The 26,665-nt window shown below is 53.4% G+C and overlaps 8 protein-coding genes across 8 annotated transcripts; 5 read left to right on the top strand and 3 right to left on the bottom strand.

The window, feature by feature from the left end:
* Positions 1-1,406: 1,406 nt before the first annotated feature.
* Positions 1,407-2,789, bottom strand: NCS57_00264800 (uncharacterized protein; the record flags this gene model as incomplete). Its single annotated transcript, XM_053052673.1, has 2 exons — positions 1,407-2,318; positions 2,376-2,789. The coding sequence occupies 2 exons, from the start codon at positions 2,787-2,789 to the stop codon at positions 1,407-1,409; spliced, it is 1,326 nt and encodes a 441-aa protein (XP_052917919.1).
* A 2,114-nt stretch (positions 2,790-4,903) lies between these two features.
* On the top strand, positions 4,904-5,548 carry NCS57_00264900 (uncharacterized protein; the record flags this gene model as incomplete). Its single annotated transcript, XM_053052674.1, has 4 exons — positions 4,904-4,920; positions 5,063-5,155; positions 5,225-5,349; positions 5,409-5,548. The coding sequence occupies 4 exons, from the start codon at positions 4,904-4,906 to the stop codon at positions 5,546-5,548; spliced, it is 375 nt and encodes a 124-aa protein (XP_052917920.1).
* A 1,772-nt stretch (positions 5,549-7,320) lies between these two features.
* NCS57_00265000 (uncharacterized protein) lies at positions 7,321-10,559 on the top strand (the record flags this gene model as incomplete). Its single annotated transcript, XM_053052675.1, has 10 exons — positions 7,321-7,570; positions 7,628-7,678; positions 7,732-7,766; positions 7,904-7,996; positions 8,060-8,497; positions 8,546-9,114; positions 9,161-9,433; positions 9,484-9,588; positions 9,637-10,274; positions 10,330-10,559. 10 exons carry the CDS (start codon positions 7,321-7,323, stop codon positions 10,557-10,559), a joined length of 2,682 nt encoding a protein of 893 aa, XP_052917921.1.
* Positions 10,560-10,948: 389 nt separating this feature from the next.
* On the bottom strand, positions 10,949-12,926 carry NCS57_00265100 (uncharacterized protein; the record flags this gene model as incomplete). The annotated part of the gene is made up of 2 exons (XM_053052676.1): positions 10,949-12,848; positions 12,910-12,926. The coding sequence occupies 2 exons, from the start codon at positions 12,924-12,926 to the stop codon at positions 10,949-10,951; spliced, it is 1,917 nt and encodes a 638-aa protein (XP_052917922.1).
* Positions 12,927-16,781: 3,855 nt separating this feature from the next.
* NCS57_00265200 (uncharacterized protein) lies at positions 16,782-18,732 on the top strand (the record flags this gene model as incomplete). The annotated part of the gene is made up of 6 exons (XM_053052677.1): positions 16,782-16,861; positions 16,907-17,045; positions 17,092-17,510; positions 17,558-18,098; positions 18,149-18,222; positions 18,273-18,732. 6 exons carry the CDS (start codon positions 16,782-16,784, stop codon positions 18,730-18,732), a joined length of 1,713 nt encoding a protein of 570 aa, XP_052917923.1.
* Positions 18,733-18,822: 90 nt separating this feature from the next.
* Positions 18,823-20,694, bottom strand: NCS57_00265300 (Sulfatase domain-containing protein; the record flags this gene model as incomplete). The annotated part of the gene is made up of 2 exons (XM_053052678.1): positions 18,823-20,450; positions 20,505-20,694. 2 exons carry the CDS (start codon positions 20,692-20,694, stop codon positions 18,823-18,825), a joined length of 1,818 nt encoding a protein of 605 aa, XP_052917924.1.
* Positions 20,695-21,271: 577 nt separating this feature from the next.
* Positions 21,272-23,114, top strand: NCS57_00265400 (MFS domain-containing protein; the record flags this gene model as incomplete). Its single annotated transcript, XM_053052679.1, has 6 exons — positions 21,272-21,369; positions 21,418-21,592; positions 21,651-21,730; positions 21,781-22,261; positions 22,315-22,673; positions 22,730-23,114. 6 exons carry the CDS (start codon positions 21,272-21,274, stop codon positions 23,112-23,114), a joined length of 1,578 nt encoding a protein of 525 aa, XP_052917925.1.
* A 2,461-nt stretch (positions 23,115-25,575) lies between these two features.
* NCS57_00265500 (uncharacterized protein) lies at positions 25,576-26,634 on the top strand (the record flags this gene model as incomplete). The annotated part of the gene is made up of 3 exons (XM_053052680.1): positions 25,576-25,586; positions 25,663-25,768; positions 25,834-26,634. The coding sequence occupies 3 exons, from the start codon at positions 25,576-25,578 to the stop codon at positions 26,632-26,634; spliced, it is 918 nt and encodes a 305-aa protein (XP_052917926.1).
* Positions 26,635-26,665: the final 31 nt, after the last annotated feature.

Raw genomic sequence — 26,665 nt, forward strand, 5'->3', positions numbered from 1 at the left:
GCCCGATCCGACGTAGCTGAACGGAGAAAAAAAAAAAGTTGGCCTGACTGTGGCAAGGGTCTTTCTGTCTTGTGCGACATGCAACCTTGCAGCGCATCATCTAACATTGGCTGATCGCCTAACCCCTTGATCCTAGTCCCTGCCTTACCCCCACCCCGTCGAACTTGGCGCCTCGGGAGTTGTTCTGGTGTCTGGGGAAGAAGAAGAGGGCCGGTCGAGCTAGGGTGTGTGTGTGTGTGTGTGTGTGTGTGGTGATGTGTCCAGGGGAGGATCGTTGACGAGATCTTGCCCCTTGTAGCCGCTCAAACCCCCTTGTTTCTCACCCATCCTGCCATCTCATCGCACTTCTCTCCTCCCTCTGCAACCCGATCTGCATCCACCATGATCTGAGCCCGGGATGCTCGGCGGACATGGCATGCCGTGAAGGAATAAGCGCCCACTCCATCTCTGTGCGACAGAAGAGGACCTTTGACACCTGTAAAGACACACTCTGGCATCCATCCAAGCATTCTAGACCCCCAGATCTGAGACAGGCAGGCCTGCCTGCTTCATCATCACCCACTCCAGTCGGCACCTTTCCACTTCCCGGCCCCCATTCGCCCGATCCGCCGAGCGCTCTATTCTTCATGGCCCCTTTCACTCATTGAAACACGCGTAGATCCAGACACAGTTATCCATTATCGCGTGAGCTCTGTCTTGGCTTGAGACATGTCACCATCAAAGATCGAAAGATGAGTCTCAGAACCTGACTCGATTGCCGGCTTCAGCCTCTCTCATCAGGCTACCCGAATTCCTCGGCCTCGGCAATTGGCAGCGGGACAAGTCGTCCTCCCCCTTCTCACAGCCCATGACCTGATCCCACCAAAATGTCTTGGGCGTCGTCCCCCACTGAGACACCTGGATGTTCTCGCACATCATCAACAGCCCCCGGTCCGCACGCCATCCATGCTATGCCATGCCATGCCACTTCGATCCGCGCCGCACGTACCCCGGCTTTTCTGCAGATGGCTTGTAGATACCCGTAGGGTCCTCCTTGTTTTTAGAGGCGGCTGTGGCGGACTCTTTGTGACCGGATATCCGACCGGATGCACCATGGCACACCATGGACAACTCATGCATTGGCGTCAACGCCATCATCATTGAGCTCAACAGCGTGAATGAGCATGACACGGAGTGAGCTGTCCGAGACTGCCAGCTATAGAGACAAAGAAAATGTTCAATTTAGTGCTAGATTACAGTACAATTTCGTTGCGCGGGATATAGTAACGATTGCCGTGATAGTTCCTTTTCTCATCTTGTTTGTCCCCGCCCGCCACCAAAAAACGCCTGATGAGTGAATGATATCCAATCCCAATCTAGTATGCTGCAAATCCTTTGTGATATTCGTGCCGGGCCGACTAGCCCCCTCATGCATCATCCTCCACCGTAGGTCTCTTGTACGATGAGCCCTCGTCCGATCCATTGGACACGCTGCCAGAGTCGTGGTTGCCCTTCTCCTTGTTGTCCCACACTGAGCTGGCCGCCGTTACCGAGCCGCTACTGTTGGCGTGCTCCGCCAGCTTCTTGGCAGCCGAGAAGATCGAAAAGTCCTGGGTGATGCTTGTGACGATGCTGTTGCCATCATGTGTCTCGGTCGTCTTCTCCGTCTTGCTGTGTTTAGTGTCGAGGTTGAGACGGCGAAGGGCCTCGCTGATGCGGTCGCGCTTGGCCTGCTCCGACTCAGGCTCGGGAGATGCAGTCTTCTGCTCCGGCTTGAGGACAGGTGACGGTGGCTCAGCACCGGGGTGACGTCCGGTCTCGAGGAAGCTGGCCTTCTCAGCCTCCTCGCGGGCAGTCTCCTCCTTGTGCTGCTTCATCTTTTCATCGAGGGTCTTGGGCGCAGTGGGGTCGGGCACTGGCTTGGGCTCCTTCTTCTCACGACGGGTAAGCTCAACTTCAAGGACACGGGTGCCCATGGGCACCTTGGACTTGAGGCCATCGTCGTCGCGGTCATAGTAGAGGGCCCAGATACCGGGGAGCTCTTCGACGGCGCAGAAGCCCTCCCAGCCTTCACATGTCATGCGACGGTCCTGCTTGGTGCAGTCAAAGGGGCCAGTAATATGGCCTTCAGTATCGGCACGGACGCCATACTTGACCTGGTAAGTGTTCTTGTCGACGTAGATCCAGTTCAGGAAAGGAGGATCATCGCTGATGGTGGTGACAAGGCCTTCGTACTCGGTATCAGGGAAGGGAAGGAAGTAGCCTGAGAAGGCATAGCCTTTGCTGACATTGTTCTTGGGGTCGTGATTATACAGCGGGTGTTCATTAGCGATGTAAAGCTACGAGACATCATGTCAGTCATGTCGTTGTCGAGAGTGTATTGAAGATCAATCTACCTTTGAGTCCTTGAGGACAACCAACTTGTTGTTGATGTCACGACTTCTGATGGAAGGCTTGACACAAGAGACGACCAAGTTGCATCGTCGACCACGATGCTCTTCACGCTTGGACTTTGCCTGACTTTGTCGGATGGCCTCTTGTGTGCCCAGCATGGCCGGACACACGGTGAGGGCAAGGAGCATGGGGACGGACATGACGACGGCTTGCGGGTCGTCCTTCTGGACTGCTTCCTTGAGCTTGTCGACTTCCTCGAGGAGTTTCTGCTTGCAAAGACCGCCAAAGAGTTGCTGGAGAGTGCTCTGGGTCGAGTTCTCGGGTGTGTTCTGACTCTGGCTTGAGCTGTCTGGCGTGCTCGGTGGTTGGGGAGTGGAGTTGCAAGATGAGGAGGACGAGGGCGATGGAGACGACATTGATGTCGCCCGGGGTCACGTTTGACGTACGTACGTGAGGCGATATTCACGGCGGCAAAACAAACCGGGAAAAACAAAACAAGGAAGTTGTCTCGAGAGAGTATGCAAGACACGATGCAGGAGGAGAAGAAGGAAGGAAAACTTCTTCCGGGGTAATCTCTGAAAGAGATTATACAAAAGTGGTACCCTATTTATGGAAGGAGAAGCAGCCAATGGAGGAGCTGAAGACACCCCCAGACGCCTGCCTTCCATCGGGAACAAGAGATTTCTGCTATGGAGGCATGTACGTGGACGGGAAGGAGCTGCCCTGGCTGGATCGGGTCCATCATTGGGGAGGCAAGAGACGGACATGGTGTCCGGGAGGCGGCCGGTGTTTCCCGATGGAATCATGCCATCCTTAGATCCGAACCGAGCGTGGACAATGTACACAAGCGTCAAGCGTTCCACTGGCCGTGCTTTTGGTCGTCGAGAAAAGAAAGTTGATGGAATTTGTGGAAAAAGAGCCTGACACGCCCAACCCCATGTCCCTTCCCCGAGTGGAACCTGCCCGCTGCCGGAGTGTGGAGGCGGCGCTGATTTCTGGCCAACAATGCGCATGATGCGAAACATCGACGACGGGGATCCCTGCCTTGCCGCAAGCCCATCTCTTGACAACCTTGGCTCAATCGACGATATCCTTGCCCAGCTCCAGGGAGGTCGACCCCTGTCGTCGAGCTAGAGCTCTCCCACCCTTCGAGAAATGCCGTGCAGATTTGTTCAGCCCCCAAGGCGTACACCAACATCTTGAGAGGGCTAGGCGCGGGACTCAACGGCGGGCAATCGGAAAAGCCGCTCGACTATCGACTGCGGGCCGTCCATGAGCGAGACAATCGGCCGCCACCGGGTTCATCGGAGGTCCGGAGGAGTTGACTATCGGGAGGGGCCGCTTATACCGCTGTGAGAGTGCCTGGCTAACAAACTGCCTAGGCTCTATCCTCGGAGTGCCGCGACCTACGTTCCTTGCTAGGCGTCTCAGCCGCCTCGCAGTGTAGCTCCCGTGCTGCCCTTGTCGCTCAGTGTCGCCACGGCGTATGCCAACATCGGATGATATCGCGGATACGTGTCACTCGAGTACCTCCCCCTCCCTAGTGTCCCCATAGGCCCATCTGTAACCAGCCGTGGTCGTGACCGTGACCCTGCGACTACGCAAGAGTGAGTCTCTATGATGCTGTGCTTGCTTTGTGTGGTATCTGGTTGCGTGCTTGCTTTGCTTTGCTCTGCCTGCTCGGGCTGCCACGCCCCCATGCCCTTACCCATGCCTGCTTCTACAGCCGCCGCCCCTTGCTGCCCTGGATCTTGAGCCTGGAAAGGGCGGCAAAGAGATGTTATCGGCCGAGGCCATGTCGGTTGAGCGCCTCTCCGCGCTCGCAGGGGATCTGGATCGAGGTCAAAGTTGCAATTGAGGCTTCGGCAAGGACCCTCTCTCGTGCGGCTGCGGCTTCGAGATGGAGCTCCCCAGGGGCATGGACGCATGTAGGTCATGGGGGGCTCCAGGGTGTGCAAGGTCCCAAGATGCAACCGAGACCATCGATTGACGAGTGTCGATGCACGCGCGGCATGCCCCAGGAAATTTGACAAGAGCCGCGCAGCTATTCCTAGCGTGCCTCAGCGTGAGACAGCATGGACAACTCATCAAAGTCGTGAGGTTGGTGATGCTGGGTTCTGCTGGTCAAGGTATCCGCAGCAGCATGGATGTGCCCCCGTCCGGTGTGTGGAGGGCGTGCTGGAGCGTCTTTTTCGGCATGTCGTCGAGTTCACCAAGGCGTCCATCGGGATGTTTCGCGGCAATGTGGAACTGGATGCGGCCTTGCGAGTGTGGCCCTTCGACGCAGCCTGGCAGGCATACGGACAGACGAGACATCGCAAAGACGACACGGACAAAGCAAAAGTCACCCTTGAAGGCTGGGCCAAAATGTCTATATAAGACGGCCTTTCCATCGCCCAAGATCCAACTTCTTTCCTCACCACTCACCATCACATCTTCTCAACAATCATCTACTTGATCCCCAGCTCCAACCACCACCACCACTTTCAACTACTTCGACAACCTTTGTCCAACAACCCCAACCAGCACAATGTCTGCCCCTACTTCGTAAGCAACCCCGAGTTTCCTACAATCTCCTTCCTTCTCTCGCAATGGCACTGGCAAGCAATGGCTTCTAGCCACCGCTTTGGAGCTGCTTCAGCCTCTACTCTCCAGAGTCTCAACAGCAATGGAGTCTAACACTGATTAGCACTCCCCCTCCTGCCTCTGACTCCCCCATTGCCCAGCCTCCTTCTCCTGCTCCTGCTCCTGCTGCTCCTGCTCCTGCTCCCGCTGCGCCCACGTAAGAATATCATTGACAGCTTGGGCTACCAACTTGATCATCGCAATGGCTAACACTTGGATATCACAGCCTCGCTAAGCCCGCCTACGCTTCCGACTCTGACTCCGACGGTCAGGCTCGTGGCGGCCGCCGCGGCCAGAAGCAGCAGTTCGTTGTTCCTCTGCCCACCTCCACCGGCCTCTCTCAGCCCGCTGGTAAGTGATTGGCTCTTCTGAGCTCTCTCGAGAACCACTTTACTGACGAACTCCTGCAGGCCAGCTCCTCAAGGGTGCTACCGACGATGCCGGTGCCCAGAAGTCCGCTGCCCTCCTCGTCGGCATCAAGCTCGACCTTGAGGCTGAGGTCCACCTGACTGCCCGCGTCAAGGGTGACATCGTCGTCGGCCTCTACTAGACGGCGAACTCGTGCTCGCTTGAGTCCATACCTGGTGGATGGTCGCAAGTCAATCAGCATGGGGACATGTGATGATAACGAGAATGGTGAGCACTCTGGCAACGCCCACCGCTATTGAAGGGCAGGCAATTGGAAACCTTTCGAGGTGGATCAGGGTGTCCAAAAATGGAAAACTTTCCTTTACTTCTGGACCGGCATATATGAAAATTCTTGTAGCTTAGACAATACAACCTCTTTGCTACCTACTTCTCTCTCTCTTTGCCTGGCATTGACTTGACTACTTGGCTTGACTGACTGACTACCTGACTTGGCTGACACTGACTTTTCTGGCTTTTAACACAATCTGAATAACATCAACTAGCAGCTTCAACTACCTGGTCATTAATAACAAAGAATGCCAAACATATTAACCCTCAGCACCGACTCAATTCTTCCATCTCAATCATTCGACTCTTCTTGGAGGTAGAATTAAAGCTGACAACCTGACAGGCCCCCATGTCATGCCGAGCCGCTGTCTCACGCTTAGTGGCCCGCGTCCCTGGCCAACACAACCGCACTTATCCAATGCGAGTAAGGCAAGCGACCCGACACGCCATTTTCCCGGTGAAGGTTGCAACGGCCCGTCCAATAGTCGCGATTGAAAGCAGAAAAAAAAGATCCGATTGAGATCCGATTGAGGAGAATCGACGATTCCCCCCAAAAAAATTCCCCGGCAGATTTTCAGCCCCGAAGCGAGGTGATGTGTCAATTCACCCGCCATCGAGCGCTAATTGTTCGAGAAGGTTGCACTGCAGCGACCACGTCTACGTTGTAGGTTGCTGTAGCGGACTTTCGGGGAGGATTCATCTTGCGCCCGTCAATGCGCGAACTGCATCGATAATTTCTCGGGGGAAGCGAACAAAAAAAAAAAAAAACATTAAGACATGCAATAACAGCTTCTGCGAACCCGCATCCTGCACGGATACGTGTGTCGTTTTGCGCTGAGGGGTTTGAGGCTGTCGGTCCGAACGGGAAAGTGTTTCGGGAGCTGAATCTCGTGATGCAGATGGTTACCAAGCAATCAGATCATGAACTGCATCGGAAGTGTTTCCGGTAGGTTTGTCATGTAATAATGAGATCTGTTATTGATAAGAGATGCTGAGAAGAAAGGTCCATGTCGCTTCTGATGTGGAATCGCTGCACATTTGCGGGGGAATGTCTACCTGGGGACTTACCTGAATACCCGGCTTATATCCAATACCACCCTCCTGTAACTATCTGGTTCTACAGCAACCATAGTTGCTGATAGCCCTGGCTCTATCCTCCCAATCACGGCTTTCGCGTTTAGAGAAATAATATCACCAAGACATTATACCTTGAGGTATCTAGGAAGCTAGATATGGTGCCAGGTACCTATATCGGGTTTGCGGGGAGCCCCAGCCACAGGAACCTTTGTATCAATCGTATGGTGAATCGCCGTGCATGTCGCATCGACGTCGCATATCGCAGACACTGATAAGAGTCTGAAGGCATAACATCAATGCTCACTGCAAACACCTATCGCTTCATCAAGGAGATATCGTCAACGATGGTGTAGCCGGATCATCTGGTTGATCCGGCCCCGGCCCGAAGAAGCAATTACACCACCGCGTCGACTGTGATGAGGAGTAGCAGAGAGGAACGCGCAATTGCGCCAACATTTTCAAGAAGAGATAAAATAAACAAGAGCTAGAATACGTGTCTCCTCCAACTCCCGCTCTTCACACACTCTTTTTTTTTATGGCGCAGCTACAATGCCCAGATCTGTGAAACGCGCGCACGAGCTCATCGACCTTACGGGCGATGACGATACTGAGACGCGTTCCAAGCGGCCCGCGCGGGCGGCGCCCGGCACTTCCAACTCGGTCCCCACGCCGGGCTTTTACCCGGGCAGCCAGTCTCAGGGCGTCGTGCCTGCCTCTCTGGCTTCATTCGCCGAGCCTGACTATCTCGACCTAACTCAGGAGAGCGAGGATCCTCCGTTTGAGCTCTATGGAACCTTTGGTGCGTTTGAACCCCCTCTAGATCCGTGCGCGTGTGCACATTCCTGACGGGTCGCAGTGGGCAAGATTGTTGGTGTGAGGTACTATAATGGATATGCTTCACCGGGTGGTAAGTCCCTGGGTCTTGGCTCTCACGGACGAGAGGAGGCTCACATCAGATAGAAACCGTTCTGTGCAGGCGAGAACCCCATAATCAGGTTTGTGACACCTCTGTACCACCTCAGGTGGTCCCATTCTCTGTCTCGGCCCCCGCGCCGTGACATGGTATCGCAGCATGGACCCGTGTGTCTGTGTGTCTGTGTATCTCAGGGCAGGCTCTCTGACCTTTCTGCAGTACGACCGAAACGCCATCCGGGTCAACAACGTCTTTGGTGATCAGATCGGCCATCTCCCGCGCAAGGTTGTCGAGAAAATCACCCCATATGTGGTAAGACGAGCAAAGTGCTGTGCGATCCGTCAGTTTGTGTGTGCCCTGTCTAATGTGCTCCAGGACTCTGGCGACATCATGCTCGAGGCCCAGCTCGCGGGCGAGAAGGGCTTCTACGATTGCCCCATCAAGCTGTTCTTCTATGGCCCTAGCAACCCTGCTGAGCGCTCCGTGCTAGAGGAGAAGCTCAAGAAGGACAAGCTTGTCAGGCCTACGGAGCTGAAGAAGACCAAGAAGGAAGCCGAGGCTCGTAGAAGGGCACTGGGCTTGGTGAGCGGAACTTCAAGCCATGGACTTGGTTCAGAGCCCGCCATTGCTCAGAAGCCTGAGAAGCCTGAAGTGTCCATGGCGACGCTTTTGCAAAACAGTGAAGCGATTGAACTGCGTAATGGTGCAGACGCCATCAAGAAGCTGGCAATTGGCGAGGACCAGCTTGAGAAGCTGCCCAAGGCCGAGCAGCCTGCCCAGTTGAAGTCTCAACTATTGCCGTACCAGCTCCAGGTTCGTCTAGTCATACGTAGTGTGTGATTGCCACTGACCAATTTGTAGGGTCTGGCCTGGATGGCCTCCAAGGAGAAGCCCCAGTTCCCAGAGAAGGGTTCAGAGGATGTCATTCAACTCTGGCGGCGTGACGCTAGAGGCCGCTGCTGGAACATCGCATCCGACTTTGTCACCTCAACAACCCCTAAGCTGCTCTCAGGTGGCATCCTTGCCGACGATATGGGTCTCGGCAAGACCATCCAGATCATCAGCCTGATCCTCACAGGTGGCGGGGGTCCTACTCTCATTGTCGCCCCGGTGAGCGTCATGAGCAACTGGGCCCAGCAGATCAAGCGGCACGTCAAGGAGGAGCATCAGCCTCAAGTTCTCGTCTACCACGGCGGCGAAAAGAAGTCGGTAGAGGACCTAGCCAAGTACGACGTCGTCATCACCAGCTACGGTAGACTTGCTCGGGAACGCGACCAGGGCGTGTACAGAGCTCTCACGTCAGAGAGCTTCAAATGGCGCCGTGTAGTCCTCGACGAGGGCCACACCATTCGCAACGCGAGAACCAAGGTAGCCCAGGCTGCATGCGAGATCAACGCCGAGTCGCGATGGGTTCTAACCGGTACCCCAATGTGAGCTCCCCAGACAATTCCTCGGATAACTACTAACCCGACATAGCGTCAACTCGGTCAAGGACCTGCACTCGATCCTCAAGTTCCTCCACATCACCGGTGGCATCGAACAATCCGAAATCTTCAACGCCAAGATCACTCGCGAGCTGGGCTCCGGCAGCGGCAGTGGCGAGGCTCTTCTCCAGGCCCTCATGCATGACCTCTGTCTCCGCCGTAAGAAGGACATGAAGTTTGTCGACCTCAAGCTGCCTGAGAAGAAGGAGTACATTCACCGGATCGCCTTCCGCAAGGACGAGAAGCGCAAATATGATGCTCTGCTGTGAGTTGGGTGAGTCCTCATGCTTGAATCAATCGCTGACAGTTTGATAGGGATGAAGCGAGGGGTGTTCTTGAGGCATGGCAAGCTGGATCTTCCTCAGGACAACAGGGCCGCTTTCAAAACGTCCTCGAGCGACTCCTCCGCCTCCGCCAGGTGTAAGTCCCCTACGTCTGACTCCATGTGACCCCTTCTAACCTCTTCAGCTGTAACCACTGGACCCTTTGCAAGGAACGTGTCGCCGACATCCTCAACCTCCTTGACGAGCACGAAGTCGTCCCCCTCAACGACAAGAACCGAGCCCTCCTCCAGGACGCTCTCCGTCTGTTCATCGAGAGCCAAGAGGACTGCGCCATATGCTACGACACCCCATCCGACCCCCTCATCACAGCATGCAAACACGTCTTCTGCCGGGCCTGTATCGTCCGCGCCATCCAGCTCCAGCACAAGTGCCCCATGTGCCGCAACCAGCTCACCGAAGACTCTCTACTCGAACCCGCCCCCGAGGACGCAGGCGACGACGCTAGCAGCTTCGACGCCGAGACGCAGAGCTCCAAGACGGAGGCCATGCTGCAGATTCTCAAGGCCACCGTCCGTAAGCCGGGATCCAAGGTGGTCGTTTTCTCGCAGTGGACCTCGTTCCTCAACATTATTGAGGTGCAGCTCAAGGCTGAGGGAATCGGCTTCACCCGTATTGACGGCAGCATGAAGACAGACAAGCGTGATAGCGCTATTGAGGCCCTCGACAACGACCCCGACACACGTGTCATGCTCGCCAGTCTTGCTGTGTGCAGTGTTGGACTCAACCTCGTCGCAGCCGACACCGTCATTCTCTCAGACAGTTGTAAGTCTAACCCCCATTTCCTCATAGTTGTAGATCCCAGCTCACAAGCCAATAGGGTGGGCACCTGCCATCGAAGACCAGGCCATCGATCGTGTTCATCGCCTAGGCCAGACCCGCGAGACGACCGTCTTCCGACTCGTCATGGAGGGCTCGGTCGAAGAGCGCGTGCTAAATATCCAGAAGGAGAAGCGGGAACTGGTGACAAAGGCCTTCCGCGAGAAAGACGCCCGGGGGAAGAAGGCCAAGGAAACTCGGGTGGCCGACGTACTCAAGCTTCTGGGATAGAGCAGGCCATGTGGCTGCTGGCGTAAAGGTGTGGTTGGGTTTGGAGGCGTCAACGGTTGTACAGATATCTGGATTCTGGAGCGTGGAACATAGTGCTCGGGATTGGCGTCCATGTAGTGAATGCTCGGGTCATGAAAGCAAAGTCACAGATTCGAGCGCGAGAGAATCACTGTGGTCATACAATACGATCTGCCTGAATGGTTTGTTTGCTATGACAATTCGTTTGTTCTGACGACTTGTTTGCTCCTCCGGCCAACAGCAGTAACCGCCATGTATGTCAACATGGTTTCCACTACCTCCAGCAGCCCGACATCAATTAATGGCCATCAAGACACTGATCGATGCTATATTCACTAGTTATACAAGGGTATTGTCACAGCCCAAGATCATCACTTCAGCCATCTGGCATAAGCCCAGCGAATGCGCTCCAAGGCCTTCTCTTGCACCCGAATGTCTTTCTCATTCGACAGGTAGTCCAGATCCTCAAGAAACTCCTTGCCAACCTCCCGAGGCATAAGCTTGTCGACGAGGTTCCGCAGAACGTGCACTTCGCACAGCAGGAGACCGTGGTCCTTGTGCTGGAGACTGTTTCCTGAAGGATGGGCCTGAGAGAGGATGCGGTCGATGTTACGGAGGATGCGGATGGCCTTGCCAGTCTTGCGGGACTGGCGCAAGCCGGACCGGCCACCGAAGACACCGCGAACGTACTGGAAAATGCTGTACGAGACGAGAACACCGGGAGTAAGACCAACAAAGCCAAAGACCAATTCCTGGCTCTTGAGGAGAGAGTCGATGCCAGTCATGGCAACTTCAAGGTCAACCTTTGTCTTTTGGACTTGGATCAAGAGGGACCGGACAAGATCTCCACGAAGGGTGCCCATGAAAGGGCTTTGCAAGTCCTTCTCAAAGGCTCGCAACACGGGGGTAACATCACCCTCAGCAACCTTGCTTCGGATGTCGGCGACTTGTTGATCGGTCAGCGGTGCTCCTGATTCAGTGGCGAAGTGAGGCTTATCGAGAGCAAAGTCAACCACCATGCGCTCGAGACTCTCACGGTCGGCCTTGAGGCTGTCTCTGCTCATGATGGCGATCTCACTCGTCTTGTCATGTCGAATCGTCGATACAATCTTCTCGACTGGCTCAACAACCCAGTTGAACCAAAAATCCCGTACTGTAGCGCCAAAGTCCAAAAACCACTCGAGGATATCAGCCTTGCGATTCACCAAGATGCGCAAAACCGTGGTGGAGGAAACGAGACCAATGGATGCAGGAAGCCAGTAGCGTACCAGACGGTTAGGGCGGCCGTTGTCTTTGGTGATGGCACGTGTGGCACCGACATACTCCGGAAGGACCTTATCAATGAGGTGGACCAAATGTCGAGCAACAACGCCTGGCCGATCAGTACTGCTTTCCCTCATGATGGTAGCCGACAGCACGTGGTGGTTTCTAACACCTCCAAAGACTTCCTTTTCAAAACCCATGACGTCCAGGCGGAGAGAGCCTGCCTCCAACAGGACCATCTCCATGAGGGCGACACTTTGTCCGACGACCTCGGTAACATGGTCCACCTGAATCTCCGTCTTGCCGTCATCGTGGCCGAATTGGAAGCCCGAATTCATCAAAACACCGAGACCGGTCGCCGTGAGCTCTCGCAAACGCTGAAGATTTCTCCGGTTCTGGCGGGCCTCTGCGCGGTAGAGGGTCAGAGGCGACAAAACCCTTCGCCGTATATTGCTCAGCGATCGATCCTGAATGGTAGCTTGGACGATGCTGAAGAAGTTCTTCCATTGGTGAGCGAGACGCGGCGATGTCGCGGCGTAAATCTCCTGTGAATAGGCCCAAAGACGCCAAGGAGAAGTCTGGATGGCGTAGAGGCTTGTGTATGAATGTGAGCCAAGGACGTCATCCCAGTACCAAATGTCATCACTGAGAGGAATGATCTGACCCAGCAGGGTGTCGAGAACGATACCGTATAGCTGGATGGTAGCTTTGCACACTAGTAGCCATTCGATCTCGGGCTCAGCAGACGCGAGTTGGCGGAGTCCACCCTCCCCTAGCGGAGGACGCTCCTCAAGGACGCCGGATGAAGCAAGAAGACGTTTGATGCGTTGGGCAGACAAGAGTGGTCGAGAAGAAGAAGTGCCGAGAGCCTGGATGATGCTGGACAGATCGTCTAGACGAGGATTAGGTGGAGCATGGCCGAAAGAAACAACCGACTCGTCCACCGATGGTTCAATCTCATTCAAGGGAGGGAGACGGTCCAGGTAGGCGTCTAGACGCCTAACCCGACTGTAAGCAGTGTCAGTATCAGGGTTGGTCTAGTCAATTGGAACCCAGAAGGTGAACGCACTCCAAGACAAGAGACATGGCTGAGAGGTGAGCCTGCTAGAGATGCCGAGACGGAGCTGGGACCGGAGCCGCTAGTGGAGAGCACGGCCGATAATGCCGGGCGGCAGCGGCAGAAACGGAGACGATCTGGTCACCGAGTCACGGAGTGAAGCTCGGGACAGGAGCGGGAGGCGTAGGGACAGGGTTGTCCGGCCGGGATATTGTGTGTGTGTGGTGTGTGTGGGTAGAGAGAGATTGTGCGAGCGAGATTAAGATGAGTTGGACAAACACGAATGCGGCATGTGGAGAAACAAACAAACAAGGAAGTCGCTATTGGGCAATTCTGGCATGGCAGAATGGTCAGGTTCGGATCTCTCGAAGCCGGAAGGCGTGATGTGATGGAATGGAAGAGATGGAAATCCGATTGGACTCGGGAATTGGCTCCCCATGGATGTAAACATTCAGATATTTCGCGATGACGAATGACGACAGTAGCTGGTGGTTGCCCTGTTTGTTGCAAGCCAGATACCTAGCCACGGGTAGTGACGTCTTCAGAAAGAAAGTTGTGGGCTACAGCTATGGTCCGTATTCGTATTCGGATATGGTACCACCTCTCCCTTGCAAGTTCTCATTACCCACCGTTTCAGTAAACGTTTGTTCAGACAGCCACTTGAAGAGTCTCAATTGGTTGATGATTTCGATATCTTGAGCAAAAACCTGACCCAAATCTGCTTCAAGAACTTCACTTACACCCTGCCGGCTTCAGCGTAACGAGCACAGCTTCAGAGCTCTTCAAATCCAGCTCCACAACACCTTTATTGGCCGCATACAGCTCCCAGTGTTTGGAACCCTTCTCAACCAACCTGCCATCAGTATAATTCCAACTCTGGCCCGCCCATTGAATACCTTCATCCGCGCTCGCCCCATTACCAGTGAGCCTCTGTACTTCCACCTTGTCAGCCCACAAGGGGACTTTCAGGTTGAACTGCTGGACGGGACGCTCGTAACGCGTGGTAGAGTTCCACTCATCAAAGTTGATCACCACATACTTAGCCAGGTTGCGAGACTCGTAGATGCCGTATGCAGACACGTTCCAAGGTAGCTGGGGAATCGGGTAGACCTGGACCTTGGGGTGGTGGCCGAGGACATCAGCAGCAAAGATCTGGCCGTACAACGGAGCGCGGACATGAGGCTCACGCCCATCTCGAGGAACAGGAACCCAGCCGCTGTAGCCAAAGGTAGTTCCCTGGATCAGGTTGTACCTGGTAATATTCTCCAAAAGGTTAGTCTGAAATCTGTATGATCCTAAGAGTAACTCACTGTTGCCATGCCCATGAGGAGATGATCAATCAACCAGAGGGCTGACCCAAACACACCCTCAATCTGAGACATGTTGAGATTGTATGAGTTGCTGTTGGTCTCGCCAAAAACAAACGGCAGCTTCGGGTCATGCTCATGACAAAGCTCGATTGCACTCTTGTACTGCGTGACGTTGGCAGCATTGGCCGTGTGGTTCATGTATGAGTTCTGCAGCCGAACCCACGGCTCGTTCCGAGCGGCATACTGGTGGTAAGAGACTGACTTGAGAAAGCCGTTTTGGTCCAGACCATCTTGAAGGGCCTCCTCTCTGTTTGGGTCAGACAGTCAGTTTGGTCTTGAAAGCCGACGACAGTGAAAGACTCACATGCTCCATTCCGGTTCCTTTGTGCCGGCTACAAGTAGGCCCTGGAAGAACCGCTTCTTTGCGAGGCCATACTTATTGTGCTTGAGAACGTGTTTCGAAGCCTTTGTAGCATACTGATTCCACTCATTCACATATTCCTTGAGAGAATAACCTTCGCTCCGGTGTCCAAAGCGAACCATGAGGTCTGGCTCGTTGCCAATCTCGAAGCTTTCAAGCTTGTCTTTGACATTGTCCACGACAATCTTGGCAACCTCGAGAGCATTCTCAAGGCCGCCTTTCTTGCCAAACGTGTTGCCCATGTTGAGTTGCCATGACCAGCGAGTGCCGGGGAAGTTGTGAAATCCATCAAAGAAGCCAGGACCGATATAAACCATGTCTGGAATTCCATACTGCGTGGTGAAAGATTCGGTCGTATTCCACCAGTTATACGCGCCAATTTCTTGGCTTGCATTGTACCAGACACGGTCCCTGATAATCATGAGTCAAATTCTTGCTTATGGTTCTGGAAGTCTTGCGTTGATGTGCCGCCTACACGGACAAAGGGATGAGAACCCGTCTTTGAGTAGAGCAAGTCAAAGATGTCGCGAGAAAATAGGTTGGGATGGGTTGAGTTTCCTAGGCGGAGACGAAGCATGTGAGCATTTGAAAGATTCAAAGGAACCTTGAAGTAGCACTTTACCTGTATAGTCGACAAAAAAGTGAGCTGGAAAGGAGAAGGACGCAAAATCGTGAGGGATAATCCATGAAGCACCAACTGGGAGCTTGTCAGGGGATGTGATCTTGATGGGTTCTGAGAAGGCCTGGGCAGCTGTGGTGCAGCACAGGGCCACAGCAAGGACCGAACCAAGGACTGAAGCCATTTCGAATATTCAGTATTGAAGACAGAGTTGATTAGGTTTGCCTATTTCTCTCGGATCCTGGCCCTTCTTATACATGCCTAAGATAGTAGAGGTACCGCTGATCCTAGCCGTCTAGTTCATCAACTCGCCCTACTATCCCTGGTAACTACTCATTTCAGCAATAATACCAAGATCGCTAGAAAGAACCATGACTAGAAAACGCCATTTGGATCCAATATGTCGAAGTTGAGTCGCCGGGGTGAAGGATTTAATACCGCCGGTCTTCGCACCGGAACTCGCACGCTAGCTTCGGCTTTCGGCCCGCGGACTTCGCACGCGATGGTGCAATGGCGTGTGGAGAGGCAAGAGGATCGCGGGGAAGAGGCTTGGGCTAGAACTTGCCGTTGTAACTTTCCACTCGGTTGGGTCGAGGCTAGGCGGTATGTTTATGGCCTCGTGAGTGATTGCTCGGTTATCTTCCTGGTCGACGCTGTCATCTGGTGGCCCTTGTCGGCTTGGGAGCGTGTTTGCGGGGTCACACGGCTGAGAGTTGCGGATACTACAGCTGGAAACATGACAGACGGATAGGAGTAACTGGGAATGGCCAGAGAAATTGATGCAAGAGTCCGTTTTCCGCCAACCTTGGATCAATGGATCAACCAATGTCGGCCTCGGAACGCAGTGCGTCCAATGACGCCCCAGAAACCAGACCTGGTAAGCCTCAGTGAATGGGCAATACAGGGCCTTTGACTAACACGGGAGAAAGTTGCAGGGTGCTTAGTCTGCCGGTCACGAAAGGTTGGTGATGTCGACGGCTCCCCTCGCCTCCTCACAACTGAGAACTGACATAAACAACACCAGGTGCGATGCGACAAGTCACTCCCCAGCTGCCGGAGGTGTAACCGATTAGGAGTTGCATGCCCTGGCTATGAGCCGGATCACGGCTCCATGTCCAGGTCCGAGATGCTCAAGTCGGCAGACGACATCTTTAAGGCGGCTGGAGTTGACAAGCGTCGGATTGGGTCGTGCAACGAGTGTCGGGCATCGAAGAGTCGGTGTACCAGAACGAGACCTACTTGTCAACGATGTAGAATGAGAGGTCTCAGCTGTGTCTACCGAGGACTCGGTGCCGACAAAGACTCGAGTGTCAGTCCCTCAGATCTCACCTCTCACAAAGGCCCTGATGAGATGTCAGGGGTAAATGCTGGGTGAGTATCTCCATCTCGATAACTCGGACAGTTAGAATGACGAAATAGACTGTACTCGGAAGTCATCCCAGATGATCCTGCCTTGCTCTCCCGCCTCATTAATACGTATTTCAATCGCTTTCATCACCTGAGATGTCTAGCGTTCATTCACAAGCCATCGTTCATGCACTCAATGGCTCGAGCCAGTGTCATTCAGGATTACAGCGAATCTCTGCTATACGCCATGTGCGCTTTGAGTGCGAGGTACACTTCACACTCTTCCACTTTAAGCTGTTCTAACCTCTCTAGATGTATTTACCTTGACTCTTTACATGCCTCATCAGAGCCAAACCATGAACCTGGGCCTGTCCCGGGCGATGTGTGGGCCGAAAAGGCGCGCAAGATGGTGTTTGACGAAATTCACCTCCCGACCATTCACCAAATAATGGTACGTCGAAAGTCGGCAATCGGTGACAACGATCTTACATATATAGACCATGATTCTTCTCTGCGAGTATGGGCTGAGGAATGATCAACACTCACTAGTGTTCATGCTCTGTGGCTGCGTGTTCCGCGCTATGCGTCTTCTCGGCCTGGACAGTCCCCCGCAACACCTCCAAGCGACGACTCAACTGTCTGGAAATCTTGAACAAGAGATTAACCACAGGATAGTATGGGCGTGCTACACAATTGATGTTCTTCTATCATCAGGGGTCGACAAGAACTCTTCTTGGCGGGAAGACATCCCTCAGGTGCCATTGCCGTGCTCTGACAAGGACTTTTTACTTCAAACACCATCAAACAAGACGTTTCTACCCGGTATCGAACAGGAAGACATGTCAACATTCGTAAAGGATCTCGATCTCTTACCACTGGTCACAGTGTTGGTTAGATTGCGAGGCAAAGTCCTTCGGTAACTCATTGTGTTCCTCCACTCGTGATGTCACTAACAATTGACAGAATCATCCGAACTTTGCCGCCCACTGACACAAACATATGGGACTCGTCTTCACCGTTCATGCTTCTTATCAGGGAGCTTGACACTTTCTACGAGAGTCTTCCAGACAGACTCCAGATCACTGAGCTCAACACTTACATACACAAGGACCAGCACACGATCGGAGCTCTCTTCTACCTCCACCTGATGTATAATGCCGCCATCTTTGATCTCACGAGGATATCCCTAGCCGGATTCAGCTTTCCCCTAGCTGCGGCGTTCCAGCACGCACCACCCGAGTTCCGTTCTCAGTGTCAAGAACGTTGTCGCTTCCACGCTGCAGCAGTCTCCGATATCGTCCGGCAAGGGCTCACACATGGTCGTGTCGCATTTGATGACAACTTCTGCGCAGATGCGGCGCTCGAGTCTAGCAAAGTGCAGATCATCCATTCAGCGACAGTGGCAAACGATGACCAGTCTACGGAGAAAACGAGGCAGAACTTGAGGACAACACTTCAACTCTTTGACCTTGTACATGCGAATCAGGATGGTCAGAGTACATATGTGAGTTTACATTGTCTTCGAAGAAGTCCAGATACTCACACTCTAGGCAGGTCCGGACGCTATTGCCTCTATGCATTCTCTTTGGCTTCCGTGACATTGCAGAGGAATGGCGAGACTCTCAAACGTATGTTCAATTACACAACTACCAAACTCTCAGACTAACCATTCTTCCAGACCACATCGCATGTCACCTGAAGTAGCTGGCACCGCAGAGGTTCACCACTTGGTCAGCTTCGCCCCGTTCCGTCGAGCGCAGACAGAGATAAAGGCACGCCAGAGCGCCAGTCCGAGGACCTTTTCTTCGTCTGTAATCTCAGCTTCGCAACCTGCGCGACGTACAAACGAGGAGCGGCCGCCTATCAACTCTGTCGACAATGCTGGCCCAGATCAGCATCTCGTCGCAGCTCCCAACCCAGGACCTACTGCTCCTCACAACCAAGCAATGGAGGTCATTGCACAGGGGATGGATCCAGGTCAGATGGAGATGACCGATCTACACATGGTACATCCTTCCATGGAGGACTATATCCGGACAGCGGGTGAGATGTCAGACTATCTGACGTGGAACATGTCTGAGCTGCCTGATCTGTCCATCTGGACTGACTTTGGAGGCCAAGATCCATCTTCTGGCTGACAGCTGAAGGGTGGCCTTTACTAGACATCTTAGTATGCCCGCATAAACTAGCAGTTGCAAATCTATATATCCTAATAACTGCCAAAATCCCTACGATACAGATGGAATGACGCCTTTGAGTCTCTCCGGTGTGATCTCGGGCCTACCTATGTACTTGATCCACGCATAAGGGTCTTCCAACTCATCCACCAAAGTCGTCTTTGCATCGCCCTGAACGCCAGCCTCGTACTCACCAGCCAAGCCCACAACTCCCACATCCTTCTTATACTCCTCCCACAGCTCGAGCATTTCCTTGAGAAGCTGAGGATGCTTCTGAGATAGATCGTCCACTTCTCCAGGATCCTCCCGTATGTTGAAGAGCTCCCACTTCTGTGGACCCTTTGGTGCTGGGACAAATGTGATCTTCCAGTCGCCACGCCGTAGAGCCCCTGATCCAGCAATCTCGAATCCCATCACGTAGTCTTGGTCGTGCACCTGCGCCTTGGAGCTTCCTTCTGTGTCATGGATGAGTGAGAGGAATCTCGTCCAGCTACGGCCGCGAAGAGGTGCAATCTCTCTGCCTTTATAATGTGTCCCAGGGTGCTTCAACTTCGCTAGGTCGAGAACAGTTGGTACAATATCCATGACGGTGCAGAACGCGTCCGTGATGACTCCATTTCCAGCTGTCGAGGATATACCCATACTGACGGGTGGCCTCACCACAAGAGGAACTCGGCATCCGCCCTCTGTAGAGTGCATCTTGTAAAGTCGAGAGGGAGCTGTTGCCGCTTGAGCCCAACGACAGCCGTACCAGACAAAGCTGTTCCCACGGCCGATATTCTCCAGACTGTTATTGTAGTACTTTTCCACATGAGCCATAATGCTATCGCCAACGATAGGCTGGGCTTCATAACTCGCCCCTTCGGCACCATTGTCGCTCATGAACAAGACAAACGTGTTATCATACTCGCCGGTCTTACGAAGATAGTCGACAACGCGGCCAATGTTCCAGTCCATGCGATCAACCATACCAGCATAGACCTCCATTGCACGGCCCGAGGCCTTTCGGATGTCTTCAGGAAGATCATCCCAGTTCTCTGGCTTTCCGTCTATTATCACCACAGGATGAGGGTTCACGCCTGGGTCAACCATGCCAAGCTCCTTGAGTCTAGCCAGTCTTTTCTGTCGCAGCGCCTCAGGGCCATCGTCATAGAAGCCGCGGTACTTGTCGCATACCTCCTTGGGTGCTTGAAGAGGCCAGTGCGGCGCGCTGAAGGGAAGATAAGCAAAGAATGGCTGGTCTTTCTCCTCTTCTGTCCGGTTCTCCAGATATGACATGAGCTTGTCCGCATATGCATCGCTGCTGTAAAAGTCGTCTGGCAGCCGACCGAGGACTCTCTCATCCTCAACGTGAAGGGCACGGGTCGCAGTCTCAAAGAACTTTCCAGGCTCCGTCGCAGGATCCTTGTACTGGGGTTCATAAGCGTAGTGGTTGGCGCACCCCGGGAGGAGGGCGAATGATTTCTTGAAGCCGCGCTGTATGGGGTGATGTTCTGGCCTGAGGCCGAGATGCCATTTGCCAGACATGCAGGTAAAGTAGCCGCCGTCAGATAGAAGCTCCGGGAGTGCCACAACGCGTTGGTTGAGGTAGCCCTCATGACCCGGCTTTCCGTAGTGAGCTGGGGATGCGCGAGTGATTTCTTGGAGTTGACCGAGTCCAGCAATGTGATGGTCAGTTCCTGTATTTCGGTCAGTTTTAGCAGCAAGTAGAATAATCTAGGATTAATTCTTACCAGTCATCAGCATCGATCGCGTTGGGGAACACGCTGCAGCAACATGATAGTTGGTATATCGAAGAGCACCGCTCTCAGTCGCCAAGGCGTCAATGTTGGGCGTCTCAATCTCCGAGCCAAAGCAACCGCAGTCGCTAAAGCCCAGGTCATCGGCAACGATGATGAGAAAGTTTGGTCGCTTCTCCGCCATTGTCTTCTCTTTCAATTGGCTCAGGATGAAGCTATTCAAGGTTGGAGATGAGGTGCTTGGGCAACCGTCCCATGATATGTCTCAGCGTGAGCGATATCGTGTCAAATGAGCACGCAATGGACCTTGAAGAGGACGACCCCTTGTATTCCCATTAGTTTCCAGCAAGGATTTCTCTCGGGGCGTCAATTGGCGCTCAATCAGAAGCCCCGTGATGATCGTCGGAACTCGCGCCGGAACTCGCAGGCCCGCCACCGGCTTTCGCATCATCTCTCCACATCCCATCTACGGACTTCGCACTCAACGGCCCGCAACCTTACGCCCTACAGCGCCGGTTCAAGGTTATTCTGATTGCCCATGGGGTAATTGCTACGATGATGTGATCTAAGTTAGCTCTTGTGCCATTTCCGGCCCTAGCTCTGGGGTCCTGGGGCTTGTATATATACCAAGCTCAAACATACGAGACCAGACCATCCAAGAGCCCAGGTCGATCAGGTCTCTTGTGTCTCATATTCCTCTTGGCTCACATATATCTCTTGACTGAGGCTCAGCAGAAGACTTGATTGCCGACCCCGTCAACATGGCAGGAAAAGAGTCCGGCAGCCATGGGGCAAACGACAGTTTGTCGCCGGCTCAGCGACTGAAGCACTTTAACGGGATGCTTGTTTTCATCATGATGTGAGCCAACCTTTCTCAACACCTGACACACGATACTGACTTGAATAGATACTTGGCATTTTGCGCCTTCAACTTTGGCTTCGATGTCGGAACGTTTGGTGGCGTCCAAGCTATGCACAGCTTCACCAGCATGTTTGGCGAGTGCGACGACAAGAACGTTTGTGCTCTTCCTGGATGGCTTTCTTCAGTCATGACAGCTACACCTTTTCTCGGCAAAGCAGCGGTATGCTTCTCGCTAAAAAATTCATATGCCGCCATCATGATGCTGACGCTCACTTCAGGGTTGCATCGCCTGTGGTTGGATTGCTGAGAAATGGGGACGTCGAGCCGCCATTCTCGGCATCTGCCTTGTCTCTTTTGTGTAAGTTATGCTGGAAATGGTTCAGTACTTCAACTGACGCTCATCTCTAGCGGAGTTGCTCTTCAGACGAGCGCCACTACAGCAGCCCAGTTCACCATTGGCCGAATCATCACATTCGGCATGACGGGCATGGCCATCGTCGTGATTCCAATCTACTCGGCCGAAGTCTCCCCCAAGGTTCTTCGTGGAATGTTTGCTTCGACAATCCAGGTCATGATCATCTTTGGTCAGGTCATCTCAACGCTCGTCACCTACGGCACCAAGAGCATGCAGAGCGCCTCAGGGTGGCGTATCCCCATTGGTCTTCAGCTTCTAGTGCCCGCCATCATCTTCTGCCTCTTGCCCTTCTTGCCAGAGTCACCTCGCTGGCTGTTGAGCAGGAACAGAAGGGATTTGGCCGTGGTGAGCATGAAGAAGCTGAGAAAGTCTGCTACCGATGAGGATATCCAAACTGAGATTGAGGCATTGGCTTATGCGCACGCTCATGAAGAAAAGGGCACCTGGGGAGAGGTATTTGATAAGAGCAACCGCGTGAGTACATTTCCCGGGTCGAAGAGTGTAGAAAATACTAATAATGTCATCAGGTTCGAACTGGCGTTGCCGTCCTGGCCATGTTTGGCCAACAGATCACAGGCCAGGCGTTCCCATCCCAGTATGGCGTCATCTTCTACCAGTCTCAGGGTTACGGTGATCGCTCGTTCCTGTTCAATGTCATTTCCAACATCATTGGCATGTTTGGTGTCATTCTCACCTGGTTCTACATCGATACCACGGGACGCCGGCCGGTCATCATGGTCGGTGGTTTCCTGATGGGAGTGTTCCTCATGATCCTGGGAGGCGTGGGATCCATCGACGCGAAGAGCATCAACCACCATGAAAAGGAACTCATGGTGTCTTCTCTTATGCTCTTTCAATTCTTTTACAGTCTGTCGTGGGCTCCATGGTAAGTCCATATGAAAATCTCCGTCTGAAAGGGATAAAATATCTAACCTTTCACAGTTCATATGTTGTCCTCTCAGAAACGGCCGCGCTTCGTCTCAAGGAAAAGACCAACCTCTTTGCGAGCGTCATCTCTGTGCTGACAACCTTTGTCACCTCATTTACCATGCCATATCTCATCAACGCCAAATATGCAAACCTTGGTGGAAAGGTCGGCTTCATCTATGGATCCATCAACTTTATCATGGTGGTGGCAACCTTCTTCTTCATCCCTGAGCTCAAGAGCAGGACCTTGGAGGAGGTGGATCAGCTCTTTGCCAGCGGAGCGCCGTTGAGAAAGTTTAGTGCGATCAGTACCAAGTCTGCCACAGAGATGTATGAGGAGGAGGTTAAGCAGGGTGGTGCTGAGGTGAATGAGAGGGTTGACAAAGTGGAAGTGGCCTAAGCTTGGACTCTGAGACTTGTTCAAGATTGACACTCTTAGTGAGTGCCGGATTTGTGGTTTTCCTCACAACAAAAACGCGCAGTCAATTCCAAGCTTTCGTACATCACATATTAAAGCAGTTTTCAATACTATGCATAAGACCATTATTAAGTAGAAAACCATGGCTTTTTGCTACTCCTTCAAGCACTCTGTTCTATTGTGTAACCTTTTAGAAGAGAATTTAGAAGTATCTGAATAGGCTAATCTAACACAAGTGTAAAACTTGAGTATGTTTTACGACGTTCTGTAGTTTTGACAGGTCCTTTAACTGACATCATCGTGTGAAGAGTGAGCCTTTGTGGATCACAGTTTCTAACAAATAGCCCAAAAAACAGACGTTTATAACAAAGCATTAAAACATCATCTCTGGAACTCAATGGCTCGTCTCAATACACATAAAGAACAGCGCAAGACGAAATCAAATCATTAATTTAACCGTGCGTAACTATGTTCCATGTTATGCGCAAGATATGGCTCTACAAATGTTCATCCTACTGTAGCCACCCTACACTAACACACTGTTCCATCGGGGAGTTGTCAACAAAGCTTGAAGCGCATAGAGGAGAGGACGCCAAATTCAGGGAACCAATAGCAGACACTGCAAAGGCGGTCAACAAACTCATCAAGCTACTATTGCACCCCAGCGATGATGGTCATTCACGTTGGCCAAGAAGAAACGGAGATTCCCGGTCCCACGACCGTTTCGAAAAGGGCATCTCAAGCGCAGGCATAAAATGTACAGGGCTCGTATTCGGTCGCGCAACGAGCCGCACGCCTTCGCAGCTTCCCCGAGTACGGGAGGCGCCCTAGTCCAAGAAAGGAAAGTCAAGATTCGCACCAGGCCGTGGGTATGAACCTCTTCTAGATCATGGAGGATCGAAGCGCCGTCTGCTGGCGCCGACAAAGTTGCAATTGCAAGGAGCTTGATTGGGCGGATGGCCTTGCATGTGAATGGGAATTTGCGGGAGTCAAGGATGGGAAGAATCATGCGAGTGAAGACGAACGGGTGAGGCTTGGAATGGATGCCGAAGGCGCGTCTAAGAGGAGAAGAAAGCCGAAAACGAAAAAGAGGGCGCAAGATTGATGGACGGCCATGCGGAAATGTGTGACGGGTTTAGAACAAGGGGGGAGGGGCACCCACTGACATTTGACCCAGTAGATCGGATTTGATAATCTGATACTTGGAGGCGAGGGTGATCTGCGCAGTAGTCCAGGGGTATTTTTCTAACTCGATCGCTGCCGCCTTCAAGCGCCGGTGAAGGAAAACCACACCACTTTCTCGCCAACTCTCACGTCCGGGAGAGCGCCGTCCCGAATGGAGCCTCTCAATCCAGTCGAGTTACACATCACTTGCTTGGATGGCCGGCAGTGCTCTGCGAGGATGAGATCCCAGGGTTCGGGTTGGAGATCCCTGTGGGAGAATGGGAAAATGTGTTGCCACCTACTCCATCCAGGATACGCTCAAATGTAAGAATCACCTGTTATGATGAAGGCAGAGCACGGCCAGCAACAAGGGCACGTAGGGGTCGAGGCATGAACAGGTTGATGTGCTCTTGAGCTGCGCAGCGAGTTCTGGATCAATTCGCGACGCCTCAAAGAGATGCTGTCTGGAGTTAGGAGTTGGTGATTGCGCCCGCTAAATTGATCTTGATTTGGATCTTCACCGCCTTCAATTGCACCTCCAGCTTGTTAAAGAGGCGCCATGTTCCCCCTCATGCTCGGCCCCGGCAGAAAAAAAAAAAAGCAGATACCAGGGGCCTCTGAATGGTCCGAGAGCACCTCAATTCATTCCTCAAAATTGCCGTCCAAGATCCTGGATATACGAAATCTGGAGCGGTGACGAGCCTCCGAAAACACATCTGAAAATCCCCCTTGACGGTCCCTGGAACGCCGTCTCCCGTCACGTTTCGGCCGTTTTGACTGGTGCTCAGCCATGCAGGCTGGGGCCGGAAGCCGGAAGGGCAATTAGATAGTGGCCTCATTCTGGAACCATTTTCGCTGGCTCGCCCATCTGCCATCGAGTTTGCCGTTCCGTCATGCACGGGCCACACGATCCAGGGGTCCTTATGCTTTTGTGGAAGCCTTTGTTTGGGCTGTCAACGGCCCTGTTGGGGGCGAGGAGCACGTGTGAATCTCCCTTCTCGGCCTGTGTGTAACCAACCCAAGGGCCCGCCGCCCACCACTGGTACGTACCCCCATTGGATCTGTCCGGGCAATCGAGGAAATGATAAAACCTCCCCAACAGCCGCTCTGTTTTCTTCTCCCATCACCGCCCATCGCGACACTTGTTCTACGAGCCGCCTTCCTCGACGACTCTTGGCTAAACTGGTGTTTGCTGGTGACCTTTTCCTAGACCTCCCGGGCCTCTCTCCTTCTTGAATTTGTCCTTGCGCAATCCGGTGCTTCAAGTTTACCTTTCACCATGGATGTGCTGTGAGTCTCCCCCTGATACTCTTGGCCACATGCGCCAATGCCTCCCACAAACATTCTCTGACCCCTTCCCTCACAGAAACACGACCATGAATTCGTTCAACCAGACGAAAGACTACTTTGTTGTCCTCGAAGAGGTTTCAAAGTACAATGTCCAGCTCAATTTCCTCGAGAAGCTCTGGGCCGTATGTCGATCCGATTCCCTCTCGCCGCCGTGCGCCTAGACGAACGAGACTGACAATCTACTCAGGCCTGGTACCTTTGGATGCAGAACGACACCCTCGCGACCGGAATCATGAGCTTCGTCCTCCACGAGCTCGTCTACTTCGGCCGCTGCATTCCTTACATGATCATGGACTTCATTCCCTTCTTCAACCGCTACAAGATTCAGTCCCAGAAGATTCCCACCCTGAAGGAGCAATGGGACTGTGCCGCCATCGTCCTCGTTAGCCACTTTACCGCCGAGCTTCCTCAGATCTGGTTCTTCCACCCCATCGCCACCTACCTCGGCATGGACTACAACGTGCCCTTCCCTCCCGTCTGGAAGATGGCCTACCAGATCGCCATCTGCTTTATTATGGAGGATGCCTGGCACTACTGGTTCCACCGCGCCTTGCACTACGGCCCTCTCTACAAGGCCATCCACAAGATGCACCACACCTACTCCGCTCCCTTCGGTCTCGCCGCTGAGTACGCCTCCCCCATCGAAACCGCCCTCCTCGGTATTGGTGTCGTAGGCTGCCCCATCGTCCTCCTCAAGGTCACTGGCGAGCTTCACCTCTTCACCATGTACGTCTGGATCGTCCTGCGACTCTTCCAGGCCATCGACGCCCACAGCGGCTACGATTTCCCCTGGAGCTTGCGCCACTTCCTCCCCTTCTGGGCTGGCGCTGAGCACCACGACCTTCACCACGAGAAGTTCATTGGCAACTACGCCTCCAGCTTCCGTTGGTGGGACTTCTGCCTGGACACCGAGGCCGGTGCCGAGGCTCACAAGCGCCGCCGTGAGAAGAAGCTGGCTGCCATCAAGGCCCAGAAGAAGGCTCAATAAACGGCTACAGAGGAAACCCTGGGAGGACGAC

This window comes from Fusarium keratoplasticum, chromosome 2 (assembly GCF_025433545.1).
Source record: "Fusarium keratoplasticum isolate Fu6.1 chromosome 2, whole genome shotgun sequence".
Classification (NCBI taxonomy): Eukaryota; Fungi; Ascomycota; class Sordariomycetes; order Hypocreales; family Nectriaceae; genus Fusarium; species Fusarium keratoplasticum.